The 13,392-nt window shown below is 43.4% G+C and overlaps 1 protein-coding gene across 1 annotated transcript; it reads right to left on the bottom strand.

The window, feature by feature from the left end:
- Nucleotides 1–1,061: 1,061 nt before the first annotated feature.
- On the bottom strand, nt 1,062–13,366 carry ppp1r10 (protein phosphatase 1, regulatory subunit 10; the record flags this gene model as incomplete). Its single annotated transcript, XM_080735607.1, has 18 exons — nt 12,594–13,366; nt 9,042–9,150; nt 8,824–8,910; nt 8,174–8,309; nt 8,015–8,066; nt 7,705–7,797; nt 7,475–7,606; nt 6,672–6,777; nt 6,246–6,349; nt 6,004–6,128; nt 5,666–5,843; nt 5,321–5,464; nt 4,836–5,082; nt 4,648–4,723; nt 4,088–4,303; nt 3,624–3,741; nt 2,623–3,018; nt 1,062–1,228 (listed from the first exon to the last, which is right to left on the bottom strand). Exons 2-18 carry the CDS (start codon nt 9,146–9,148, stop codon nt 1,062–1,064), a joined length of 2,484 nt encoding a protein of 827 aa, XP_080591733.1. The 5' UTR covers nt 9,149–9,150; nt 12,594–13,366.
- Nucleotides 13,367–13,392: the final 26 nt, after the last annotated feature.

Genomic DNA, 13,392 nt, shown 5'->3' on the forward strand with positions numbered 1-13,392 from the left:
GGTGAGGGTGCGAGGCCTAGCCATAGTAAATCAAAGCTATGTTCGTAGCACAGGAAGAAAGCAGCAGGCAGGACACATGGTAGGAGGCAGCTTCAAGTTGGCCCTCATCTTTCTAAAGTGCTTCCCAAATTGTTCTGAAGGTTTGATTAAAACACCACTCAATCAGGTACGATCATGACATGACTGAAAACATCCCACACCTCTGTGAAGATATGTGGAAGAAACAGCAGGAGGGGGCGGGGGAGGGGGGAGAACAATCATCAAATAAGAAATTACAACCAAACCAAAGCGGCAAAAGAAACTTGCGAGCAACAAACATCCAAAGACGGGCTTATTTGGTAAAATACAACATTCACTTTTCCCCTGTCCCTCTTTGATCTGGTTGCCATATAGCCACAAGTACAAGCGTGTGGACTGGACAATGAAATGAAACCACATCTTCTACTGACGTGAGTTGAAAAATAAAGGAACCACAGTTGAAACACAAGTGCAATGGCCTCCATTTCAGAGGAATCGGTCTGGAATAGACGTCACACTGCTTCATTTCATTCCAGTGTAAACTGTCTTAAATCAGACATATCCCTATGGTATGTTTGACTAATATTAGTGGTGTGGAAGGCGATGGGCCCTAGTCAAGGCAAAAAGGTACAGTGCGGAGGATAATAGGGCAGATGAGCAGCCGCTTGCAGAAAATTAAAATGACTGGTCAAGAGAGTGGAACGTTCTAATGAATGGACAGTTAAAACTTGAGCACCAATAAAAAGTATAGGAACACATTGATGATCAGTTATCATGGCCCTAGATTTAAACGCATCCTCTGTCCATGATTAAAGGATTGACGTAGCAAAGCAAGCACAGCTCCTGTCAGGGAATCATATGGTAGTCGTGTCGCCTTGCCGCTGTGACGGGAAAGAACTTGTTAAGAAGGCCTTCGTCCTGCTCTTTGAACCCACGTGTCTTCAGAGAAGTCCCAATACATTGTATTGTAGGTAGTGTTGCCGTTAGAGGAAAAAAAAGACATGACTCAGCTCAGGGTTCATTTATAGTCTGCATGAGCCAGCCTAGCTCCACTGCTCCCTCTCGTGGCCGTGTTGAGAGTGGTTGTGGGCGGGGTGGTTGGGAGGCAGTGGAGGGCCGTTCACTCCGGGGTGGTAGAAAGCACAGTTGCTCTCGTATCGACAGTTCCCTTTCATCATGAAGTGACGACACACAGGCCTCTTTGACATATCTGAGGAACAGAAGAGGAGACAGAACAGGAACAAGGACAGCGTTAGCCACTTTATTTCAGTCGGACAACTCACCAATAGATTGAGAACATGAATAGCCTTTATTTATTAAAAAGAAAATACAAGTGTGAATATTTTATTTGATCTTGGCGTTCACATGCTCTACTTACTATACATTACTCCCCACTCAGCATATTAGAAAACAACCATTTAAGAGCAGTTTGATATGCAGTACATCTAGAACCCCCCCCCCCCCCCCCGGGGAAAACAGAAGCCTAGCACAAACAACATTCAGTCAACACTGACAGTAAGTGAACCAAGGATTCACAATGAATTAGGTGAGCTTAAGTAGAGACAGGCTGCTTGTTACGTCACATACAGTACATCACCCACATAGTGCTGCACATGCGTGTAAACCTCTTGAATCTGTCTGAACTGCCTAGCAGGATATGTATCATCATATAATTAATTGCCCAGGGTCCCCTAGGGCTCTACTGTACACAAGGCCTTCTCTTGGTTTGGCTCTAGACTACATATATTTTTACAAGAACTGACAATGTTGTGAGTTTGTAGTTTGTCTATTTTTTGACAAATGTTGGCCCATTATGACATTCCCAGAATAGGGACGCTAGGGTTCATGCTAAAAGACCACTCCTGTTTTCACATAATCTGCATTCAGCCCTGCCCTGGTAACATGAATCTGATGCAGACATAATACAGTAATAATATTGGCTTATTGGAGTGAGTGAGTGAGCGAGTCAGGAAATCATGACTTAAAAACATGAAAGCACCGTCTTTTATTTATTTCTTTTTATTTGCACAAAATACAACAAAAAAACAATAACATGAATATTTCCAACTTTAACGACATGCAGAAAAGGCCAAAACCCTGTTGGCTAAGCAACACCACCTGGTGAACAAACTGAGGGTCCAGACAAATGTAGAAATACAAAAACAATGTACTACAGAAAACAGATCAAACTAACAACGATAATATTTTTAAGCAGCAATCCGGAACTTATGAATGAAATTGTATTTTAACCAATCAGTATGGTAAGCGTCTGTTAATAAAATATAACTAGTACATGTGCAGTGGTTGGAGGTGGTCTCACTACTCTTCCATTGACAAATTTAGACCCAAAGAGGAACTTCAGGCAAACTACTAGTTGACACTTGGGAACTTCAGGCTGCCTTGCTGCCTGAAGCTCCTAAGTGCAATATCCTGGCCAAGTGAGCAGGAATTCCTTCTTCAGAGCGTTACAAATTTTGGCCTCTCAATAAGTAGTAGTAAATAATAATCAAAGCTGACATGAAAGTTGCGGATTGCAGCCTTTTCTTTTCAAAGCGTTTCTATCTAGGACAAATGAAAAGACTAAAGATCTCAGAGTGTACGTACCGTTCATGTTGTGTCCTCCTCGGGGTCCGCCCCGTCCTCGTCCCCTGAAGCCTTCTCCTCCTCCTCGCCCCCGTCCGCCGCGGTGGAAGTGCCCTCCTGGCCCTCCTGGGCCGCCGCGGTGCGGCCACCCGCCGCGGCCCCCCATGGAGTCGTCGCCCCAGTCGTTCCCGTTGTCTCCGCCGCGGCCCTGGCCCGGCGGGGGGCCCATCATGCGAGGGCCGCCGCCGCCGTTGAAGGGGGGCCCGTGGTTGTGCGGGGGCGGGGGGTGGTTGAAGCGGGGCGGCGGGCCTCCCCCGGGGGGGTTGTTGGGGGGGTAGCCGTTCATGGGCATCTGCATGTTCATGTTGCTCATGTTGTTCATCTGGGGGCCGTGACCCAGCAGACCACCTGGGACCACTGAGAAAGAGACAATACGAAAAAACATTACAAAACGTAGCTTTCTTCATTGTCCAGAGTGGAAACGGCGATAATATCTGGACCGGCATCTTATTTTGAACAACAGTGGTTCTAAAAATGTTTATTTCAAGGAGCCCCATAACAACTGAGAGCGTAAAAAATTTAACCAAATGGAAGGGTAAGGGTCCACTTGGAACCCCGCCAAGGAACCCTGAGAACCAAGGACTCACAATATCGTTGTTGCCGGGTGGAAACCTCGTATCTCTAAGTTTCAAATGTGTGTGTTCTTTCGCAAAGTAATGCCCTGCTTCATCGCACAAGGCCGCCACGCAAAAGTAGTGAAAACAGCAGATCTAAAAGCACACAACGCCTCGCACCGCGAGGCGTTGTGTGCTTGTAGATCGGCTGTTTTCACTAGTTTAACTAATTTTTAAAATGATAAATACAAAACGAACGCTTTTGGACATACAGGGTTTCACCCGACAACAACGATATTTGAAAGGCACACAAGTCAGTTAGTAGGGGGCACCGTGGCACTGAACTATTTTGGGCGAATGTTCCCCCCTGAGATGAGAGACACTGATGAGATGAAAGGTGATCTTTACCTGGTGGTGGACCGTTCTGATTCTGGGTCTGTTGCAGGGAGCCCAGCAGCTGCTTGATCTTATCAGAGAAGTCAGGCTGTTTGATGAGGTCCTCCGTAGACTGGTTGCCCTGAGCACCCTTAAAGGGACAGACACGCACAGAGTTACTAAATACAGTACATCATCAAGTATAGTCATTACTAATTATTCAGGTCACACGGGTACCAGTGTTTCACGACCCGCTCCACCATAGGACACCTGGTGGCACTGCTGGTTTTCCATCCTACCAGGTCTGACAGTCCTAAATCTGATTAGACTGCTACAATGACATAGTTAACGTCCTGACTCCTGGTAGGGTGGAAAACCAGAAGTGGTTTGTGGTGGACCCGGGTTTGGAATCAGAGATCTAAACCAACTATAGAAAATAAAGCCATATATAAAAAAAAATATGCAACATAAATAGAGATAAATTGTTTTGTTATTACCATGATAGAGGTGAGCAGTTCCTGTACATTCACGGCGGGCGCCCCAGTGCCACCTGCACCCGTGCCTTGAGGGCTGCCAAGGAGGCCGCTGCTGCCTAGATTGCCCATGAGGTTAGCCAGAACAGGGGGTAGCTTGGATCCCTCGTTCTGAGCCATGTTGGCATTCTGTGTGGTGTCCATCGGCTCCATGTAGCCCTCGTCCGCCATGCTGGAGTCCTGACACAGCGTGAAAACATAAGGAGTTAGTTAGCATGTTAGGCTAAAAGAGGTAAAATAAAAGAGAATGTGAGAGTGTCCACATGTGAGGGAGAGAGAGAGAGAGAGATGGAGAGGAAAACAAGAGAGGGCTTAGAGAAAGTGAGGATAGAGAAAAGTGAATGTTCAAAGAGAATGAGACAAGACGGAAGCCTGATTTATACTTAGTCGTATGAGGTTGTCCCACGCGGAAAATAGCAGATTTACAAAAGCTCACGTGTTGGACTTATTGTGAGCCTGTAGAGCTGCCATTTTTGGTGGGGGACAACATTGTACATGAGAATGAGTTAAGTTAAGTATGTTACCTCATCCAGGGGAATGATCCGGGGTGGCATAGGTTCATAAGGCTCTGGGTCAGGTTCGTGGGGGCTGTCAGGTACACTGGAAGACACGCACATACACACACCAGTTGAGTTCCCAATCTTCAACACATTTAAACATTTCAGTTTAAAATGAACAAGCAAATAAGTTACATAAGTCGTCATTGATCTACCTGTCTTTGCTGAGGAAGATCTCCTGGAGAATGCCCATCTCCCGGTCCCTCTGCGTGAGCTTCTCCGTGCTGTTGGCCCCTGTGATGACCAGACTGCCGGTGAGCGTGAGGGGCAGAGGGGGCGTGAAGGGGATCCTCTCCTCCATGGTGTCGTGAGACAGCCGTCGGGACATCTCAAACGTCTGCCTGTCCATCATAAGCTCACGCTTGGCGGCCTCACCAAAGTCCTTGACCTTGTTGACGTTAACTGTTGAGACAACCGAATGACAGACGTGATTAAAAGCTCTAGCACTCCTAACTATAGTGGTCATAATTATTATAAAATTTGTTTTTTTACTGCATTATTTTGCCTTGTTTTTCTTGTTTTACTGAAATGTAAACCATCTACAATGTACATTTAGCCAGGTTTCCCTTTCCAAATCTTTAACTTCCTGATAAAATAGAAACTACAAACACAGCAACAGTGTAATAGCAGAACCACTCACCTCTCTCCGTTTCATCCAAGTCAAAGTAGAAGTACTCTTTAAGCTGTTCTTCCTCTGCCCAGCGTACACTCTTCTTCTTTTTGCCTTTCTTAGTCAGGCTTTCTTCCTCGCCACGTGGTTCTGCCAGTGCATTGGGCTTCTCACCTAGAAAAGAAGAAGGAAAAAGGGGTTGAATAAAGCCATGACTAATAAGTGTGTGGAGTCCATAGCAGTCATGTGTTATGATGTAGAACAGTGGTTCCCAAACTTTTTAGTTCAAGACCCGAAAGAGAAATGATATGTTTGCTAGGGACCCAAACCAGTGAAAATAGACAAATCTAGCTTGTGGGTGCATTGCATTCATACCGCTGTCAGCAGCCTCCGTCTCCTCCATAGGAACTGGCGTCCCAGGTTGTTCCAGTTCTTGGGTCTCGTGAGGCGGGGTGGTGGACGCAGCAGCGGCCTCTGGAGATGAAGGCTTGGCAGACGACGTTGACGATGATGGTGATGGGTAGCTAATTGGCTTTGTGTCAAATGGACTGGCCTGGGGAAACGAGATAGGGAAGCAAAAGAGACCATCAGTTGGTTAGATGGATTCCCCATAGATGTTGTAGACACTAAGCCAAAGTGAGCACAGCGGGAGAACTGAAAACAAATAACGGTTCATCGAGCTTGAGCGCGTTTTATTCTAATTGACTGATTACCTTGTTGGTTGTGGGGGAAACAGCCTTTGTGCTGGTGGGACTAGTAGCAGATTTCTTCTTTTTGATTTTGATACCAGGCACCGGTGCAGAGTTGAGAGCATCTAAGAAGCCAGTACACTCCATTGCTGCAGCGAAGACAGGAGAGAGGACAGGTTAGCCATGATTAAAGCATAATATCACCCGTTCCTATTAAACACAATACACACAGTAATCTCATCGCAATTGATTATTTATTCACTTACGTTGAGCTGGAATGATCTTCACTTTGATTTCTTTGGCAGAGTTGGATGGCATGTTAAGAGGTTTGTATTTTTTCTCAACCGGCGGAGCATCTGGAGGATTGGAGCTGTTGACCCAAGAACACATAAGACAAGCATCAGTACCGTTCTCTACCACCAGAGGCCAGCACACAAGCAAACAAGCAAGTTATCTAACTCCCAATGCCCACAATCCCCAAGTTCTGAATGTTCATAACGTTTGTATTTTCAAGTGTACAGGATGTGTGTAAGAATGGACTAAAGTGAACCATTAGAATTAAAATTGTGTGGTGATGGAGTTGCCTGGCTCCAGCCAATAGACCCGCCCACTCTCTGAGTGGACTGCAGCGTAGAGTCTGAAATCAGGCTAGTGATGGAGGGTGTTTAGAAGCTTTTGAGAGAACAACATACCTGGGCCTCTTCATTACAGCAGGCTTGATGTTGTACTTGTCGCCAAGCTGTGGAGGAACGGGGGTCTTCTTGCTGGGGGCAGGCGTGGGCGTATCCATCTCTAAACCTGTAGAAGAGCACAAAACACCACAGTTTGAGTTAAAATACAGACTTAATGGCCAGGTAGTTAGTCAAGCATGTCAGGATTTCTTCTTTTCTTTAACCCATTTAGAACGGGTACAAATCATTGTGTATCATTATTTTATGCTTTAACTATTAGCAGATATACAAGCTCACAGCACGGCACCGAGTACCGCGCTGCGAGCTTGTAGATCTGCTATTTTTTTGAAAAATTGTGAAAATTAGAATTTTGACCCGATTCTATAAGTGTCTTTTGAATCCTTCTAAGGTTTTTTTGAAAAACCAATGTTTCTATGTCAGCAATCTGGCCAGCCATCGTCAAAGAAAAGGTCCTTTTCACTTAACTGGAGCTCAGTTAGTCTGTTCTTGAGAGACTACCATGTCAGTGGTTCTCAAACGTTTTCATGTGAAGGACCCCCAAACTGATATTTATTTGGCCACGGACCCCCATTTCAAAATATCTAGTTCCAGGGACCACCCCCAGAAGCAACATTTGAGTTACAAACGTTCGCTTTAAAAATACATATATTCAAAGATTTGCACACATTTTCAATTTTTTTTTCAAAAATAGCAGATCTACAAGCTCGCAGCGCGGCACTCGGTGCCGCGCTGTGAGCTTGTATATCTGCTATTTTTCAGTAGTTAAAGCATTCAATAATTCTAGGCCTAAAAGGCATGTTTACCTATAGAGCGGATCTTTGCATGGCTGGGTGCATGAGCTTTGGGCTTTTCCTTCTTCTTGTCATCATCACCACCAGACTTTTCCTTCAGATCTCGCATGGGCACTTTGCTCTCCTCTTTCTTCTTTTTCTTATCTGTGAAACACAAGAGTGAGAGACAGAGTTACAAACCCGGATGCAAGCTATATTTGGAAGGAATAGAGGAAATAGACTGAAGGAACATTCACCGTTACCTGCAGGGGAGTTGGCGCAGTTGGTCTGAGAGCTCTGAGAGCGGATGATTGCCATCCAGCCTTCTACCAGCACAGATGCCAACTTCCTCAACTCTGAGGGAGAAAGACAGGGGGAAATGTTAGAGAATTACACCACAGAGCACATGCATGTCCACCAGCTATGTCATAGCATTGCCTTGTTTTTCTTAGATTTATTAGAACGTGAACAAAATGCTGCCATGAGCATGCAGAGTTGAGAATTTATGCTTGCTGGACATAAACAGCAAGTCAAAAGTACATGCAGTATATAAATTGGTTCTGACAAACTCACCGTCTGTCTCTGCGCTCTTACTCAAATGCTTCACCAGCTTGGCTGTGTTGTTCTAAAATTGGAAAAAGGACAAGCTTTAGAACATTTGAACTCCTCAAGGTAAGAAATCATAGACAGCATGGCACGCTTGAAGCATGCAGACTGGTACGAGTGCAGTACCTGCTTGAGGTGGTCCACCTTGAGAGGCAGCTTCTGCAAGGCGAGCAGGATCAGTTGCAGTAAAGGCGTGTTGTTTGTGGTTTTGGCATAGGTCAGCCAGGAGTTTAGTAGCTTGTAGCCTCCTACACGGATGAACCTTGATGGAAGAAAAGAGAGAACTATAACCTCACAGATGAAGGTCCTGTGTGTTTATCCTATATGACCATGTGTATGTAAACACTATGTAAATGTGTAAAGCATGCTAGGAGTATAGCCAAAGTCATTTCACTTAATGAGTGAAGTCTCCCATTTGTTGTGAAGTTTACCTATGTGTATGAAGGACTATAATGATGAAAACGGATCAGAGCACGATTTATACAGTATATCGGTAACACTGCTGCCTGTCTTGAGAGCACTCAATAAAGCAACTTAATCATATATTTGTCCTTTGTGGACTTAATCATTATCAGAAGCAACTTCATTGTAGATTAAAACCACATAATTTTAAACCAGTTCACAATTTATCTGTGAACCTAGCAACTTCATTGTAGATTAAAACCACATAATTTTAAACCAGTTCACAATTCACATTTGATTAAAACATTAAAATAAGGGCATGTTTCACAAAAACAGAAAGAAATATAAAGTAAAGAAATAATCATCAAGCTTACCTGTTGAGAATGTCATGAGATTTAGTCTGTAGCAGGATGTTCATGTACATGCATCTGCTGGCCATCTTGGTAGAGGCTTTCATTAAACTGCACACAAAGACATCAATTGTAAACACATTAATATAAGCATAACACAATAAGCCTCTGGGAGACAAAGGCTGTTGAATACTGAACAGATAAACAGAGCGGCATGCCAAATGTAATCGTCTGCTCCTCACCTAAATACTTTGGGGACTCCCTCCAGGCTGCGAAGCTCTCCATCTTTCCCTAGAAGTGCCTCCACCCCCTTCAATATCTCTCTGGGATCCACTGGGCCCATTGTCATTGCTGAAATAAACAACGCAGACATTTAGCATAAAATCATACCAACAGGCCGGAAATGCAGACTAGTGTTAACAAGTTAATATTTCATCTGGGGATAGGCATTCATTTGTGTCATATGCATTAGAAAGACTGTCTGTCTGCCAAATAGGACCGAGAACCCTGGAACGAACACCACCTAGATTCCACTTTGAGCTAACCCTGGAACAAACACCAGCTAGATTCCACTTTGAGCTAACCCTGGAACAAACACCACCAATATTCCACTTTGAGCTATTTTGATGAGAACTTATTTGTGGTCACACAGAACTCACAATAGACAACAGCAACATACTGGTGGTCTACAACACCAGAGACGTAAGGGCACCAAAACAAAGAGAGCATAGGCTGTGGCAAAACCAACAAGCAACCAACACTTCAGTTGCTTCAACACTGGTACTTCAATACTGGTACTTCCAGCTTGTTTAGGAGCAGCTGCATGTGCAGTCCCTCACTTCAAATATTTGCCCTGTCTCAGCGGGCCAACTTCCATCACCTCAGCAGGGATGTGGTTGAAAGGAGGGCCAAGCCAGTGAAACCACCCCCCACAGACACTGCTGGTATTCCTCCCCTCTCTTTCTCTCGGGCTGACAGAACTGTGCCACAGCCACGTCGGTGTGTGGGGGCAACATTCTGTTCTTGCTCAGTGCTTAATCAACAACGCAGCAGTGATGCAGTGAGCAGGATATTCAATCAGCTGTTTATATAAGGACATTGCAAAAGTAATACATTCATTAATAACAAAGGACTGTATTTTATTTACAAGTCAAAGTGCATAACAAAATGCAAACAAACATTTGCCTTTTACCATAAGCAAGGTTAGAGGAAAAAAACAGGAACAGAATTTCACAAGTAGTACATTTCTAAAAGCTAGAATGAGAAGTTTATTTCTTCTCTTCACAGAAAACTCATGAAGACATCACAAAAATATTCCCCTTGAATTATAATTAATCCTAAAAATTAAATAAATTAAAACGAAAGAATTTAAGTAAAAAGAGAGAAGAAAAACACAAATCACAAATTCTATAATAGATACTTGTATATTGTGATTCTAAAACTATGTTTACTTTAATAATTCTTTAAAAAAAAATATATGAATTGTAGACATAAATAACAAATATATTCAAATCAAAATATGAATATAGCAGTTTCCAGGGATTATCAGACTGCAATATATTCCTTGCTTGGGTACAGGCTGTTCAGGACATCCATGGCAATTGTCATTTCTCAACCACAGGGAACAATCTGTCATTTACTGCCCCCTGCAGGTTAGTTACTGTCAACACTGACAGCCATGGGCCCCCTCTATGTTATGCAACACAACAAAGCAATGGAGTTGTAATGGTTGTTGTAATGCAAAAATCTAATGAAAATGGACAGTATATTTTTGACCTCAGGTTAGCCCACACTGTCCAAAGAAAAGGTCCAAAGGGATCCCAAAAATGACAAAGTGCACAGACCACCATTAGGCCTACACAGTTTTACTACTTTGTTTAGGACTGTCTAAATGTACAGATCTTTGTCATTTTCATGTTTCATCTCAGTTTTCTGCTTTATAAAACACGTTTTGGGGTTTTAATTGCATGCATCCTTTTTCAGTGCACATTACAGACTACATAATTCAATATTTCAACTAGGTTTAATATGAATGTGTATGCATTTAATGTTGGGATTATTAATGTAGGCCAAAGTAAATTCCTAGTGTTATGATGTGAGGAATCAGTTTGGTCTTACCCGCATAACTGTAGTAGTAGAAGTTTTATATTGCCTCAGACCGCCACAACACTGCAAATAACTCAATTCCTGTAAATGTCACAATTGTTATACATAACATACATAAAGACAGTGTCGTCTGGGCCCCTAGTTCATTGGGAGAAAGACAATTAATGTGGTGTGCCTACAGTGGAACAAATATGTTATTACATATAAATTATATATAGAATTGTGGATATTAATACACCTTAATCCCCAATTCCCCTTAAATGTTACACTACTCTGTTCAACAAATGTATTTGCAAAAGTCTACAATATAAGATGTGCCTGTAATCCAATAATGGCTCTGTCACAATTACAGACGCCACGCGAAATTATTAGCCTGTCACTGGGGATAAATGACACAAAAAGTGGATCAAGTGTGACATAATGTCACTGACATTGTTATATAAGGGGCAGGTGCCTAAATAGTGAAATCTTCAGTGTTAATCTGTTAATCTATCCATGTGTAACTCTGGTTGAACAAATGTAACCAATTGTACTTTACACTTGGGTTACATTTGTACAAAGTTAAATATAATCAATGGCCTGCAGTCAAGTTTGACATCTGTCATTGAGCGGCTGCTGGTTGCCCCGCTGCGAGCGAACAACTCATCTCTGTCACAGGGAGGGGGCGGAGAGATGGGGGGCGCTCGTGATCTGGAAAAACATCTAAGGCCCCGCCCTCCTGAGTCAGTTAACCAGTTCAATCCCCGAACCTTCCTCTCTCTCAGTACAAAAGAACCAACGGCTCTCATCACACGAAAGGTGAAAACAGGCTACGCTGGATTCTACAGAAAACCAGAAGTCCTGGGTCCCCCTCCTCGGCGGGGAACAAACACAAGACTGTCACCCAGACAGTTCTTTAAAACTAGCTCTACTCCAAACTGTCGCTTCCAAGACAGCCAGGACAAACAGGCGGACGCGGTTGCCCCCGCTGACTGTGATTCTCAACGGACGCAAAGAAGCAAAGCAACTGATCCATGGTTATCTGTTGTCATCAGTCCCGACTGATGATTGAAACTTGGAAAGAACCGCTTCACTCCTTCCCTCGAGCCATCATCCTGCAATCTTTATCCGCAGATTGCCGAGTACATCATCACTGTTGGCTTGAAACACAGATTTTTACCCTGCGTCTATCATTATCGACATCATCGCAAATAAGACACACTTGGTGCTTCATTTTGAGACAAAACAAAATCCACAAATCGGCAGCCTATGAAAATGAAGCAATCTTTATGTATAGATTGCGGGTTGGTGGTGTTCGTTCCAAGGACCCCAGCCCTTAATTGAGCATGATCACATACCTGGCAGACAGAAAATCCGACTTCATAAGCAAACAGACACTTCCTAAGGCTAAAGGGCAATCTTTATGAATAGATTGCTTATAGTTTACTTTACAAATTTAACGTTTATCACTTATATATCGGGTGCATTAACTCTCAAAATCCCGTCTCACACACAAAGAAACGGAGCGTTATTGGATCTCCGTCCACTTTCCTGTGTGAGCTCATTAATCTAACATGATCTACAACTGTCTTTTCAATCATTTTTTAATGCCAAAAACAGCCTGATTAGCCTAGCTAGCTTCCTCCTCTAAGCCTACGGCTACGTAATTTGATTAATATCGGTTAAATTTAGCTTCGAAATCAACTTACTATTGGTTTTTATAGATCCTTCAGCGTCTCAGGACTATTATAGTGTGCTTTACAGCCACTTATATAGCTCTTATTTCATCAGTTTTATATCGTTAACCTTCATGGTTTTATAGTAAATGGAAAAACTGCTTTATGGGCGGGGTAGTTGTGGTAGCTAAACGCTAGCCTTTCCTTCAGGAACAAACTGGAGTTGCAAAAATAGTAATCAAATGTCCGTTACGTGAAGAAAAAATATTGAATTTGAGTAAAGGTTGTTCAAAGTCCTCGACGCCCTTCAGTCTGTCTTCAGCAAGACAATGTCTGACCTGCGAAAAGAGCACAACACAAAGGAAAACACATTACATTTACGTTATCTCACTCTTTTCCTCGGTCTTTGTCCGTTATCTGGGTATTTGAAGGTTTTGTGGTCGAAGAAACGCTACTTTTATGCTAAATACGCGACATTTTGATGAAAAACAGCCTTGAGGACTTTCTGACGTCTACTCACCTCTGAACAAATCCAGGAATGAGCTCGGCGGGGAGGGACTTGGCTCTTATACCCGTGACGTTTTTGACGTCACTCCGACCGTTTTTTCTGCTGGCGCCAAGATGGCGGCTCTGGTCACGCGATGACATTCAGCGGCCTTGTCAAGAGCATAATGGCGGCCGCCTTCCTCTTCGACTTATAGTTACGAACTGTTGCCAAAGTACACGTTCAAAGTCACATATCTCTTCAAAATAAGTGAGATTATTGTGATGTCCTTCCAATTTGGTCGCCGTTTCTGTGTTGTAGCGATGGAATCATGTATAAAATTGAGTT

The sequence above is a fragment of the Nannobrachium achirus genome, assembly GCF_963921795.1.
Source record: "Nannobrachium achirus genome assembly, chromosome: 10".
NCBI classification, from domain to species: Eukaryota; Metazoa; Chordata; class Actinopteri; order Myctophiformes; family Myctophidae; genus Nannobrachium; species Nannobrachium achirus.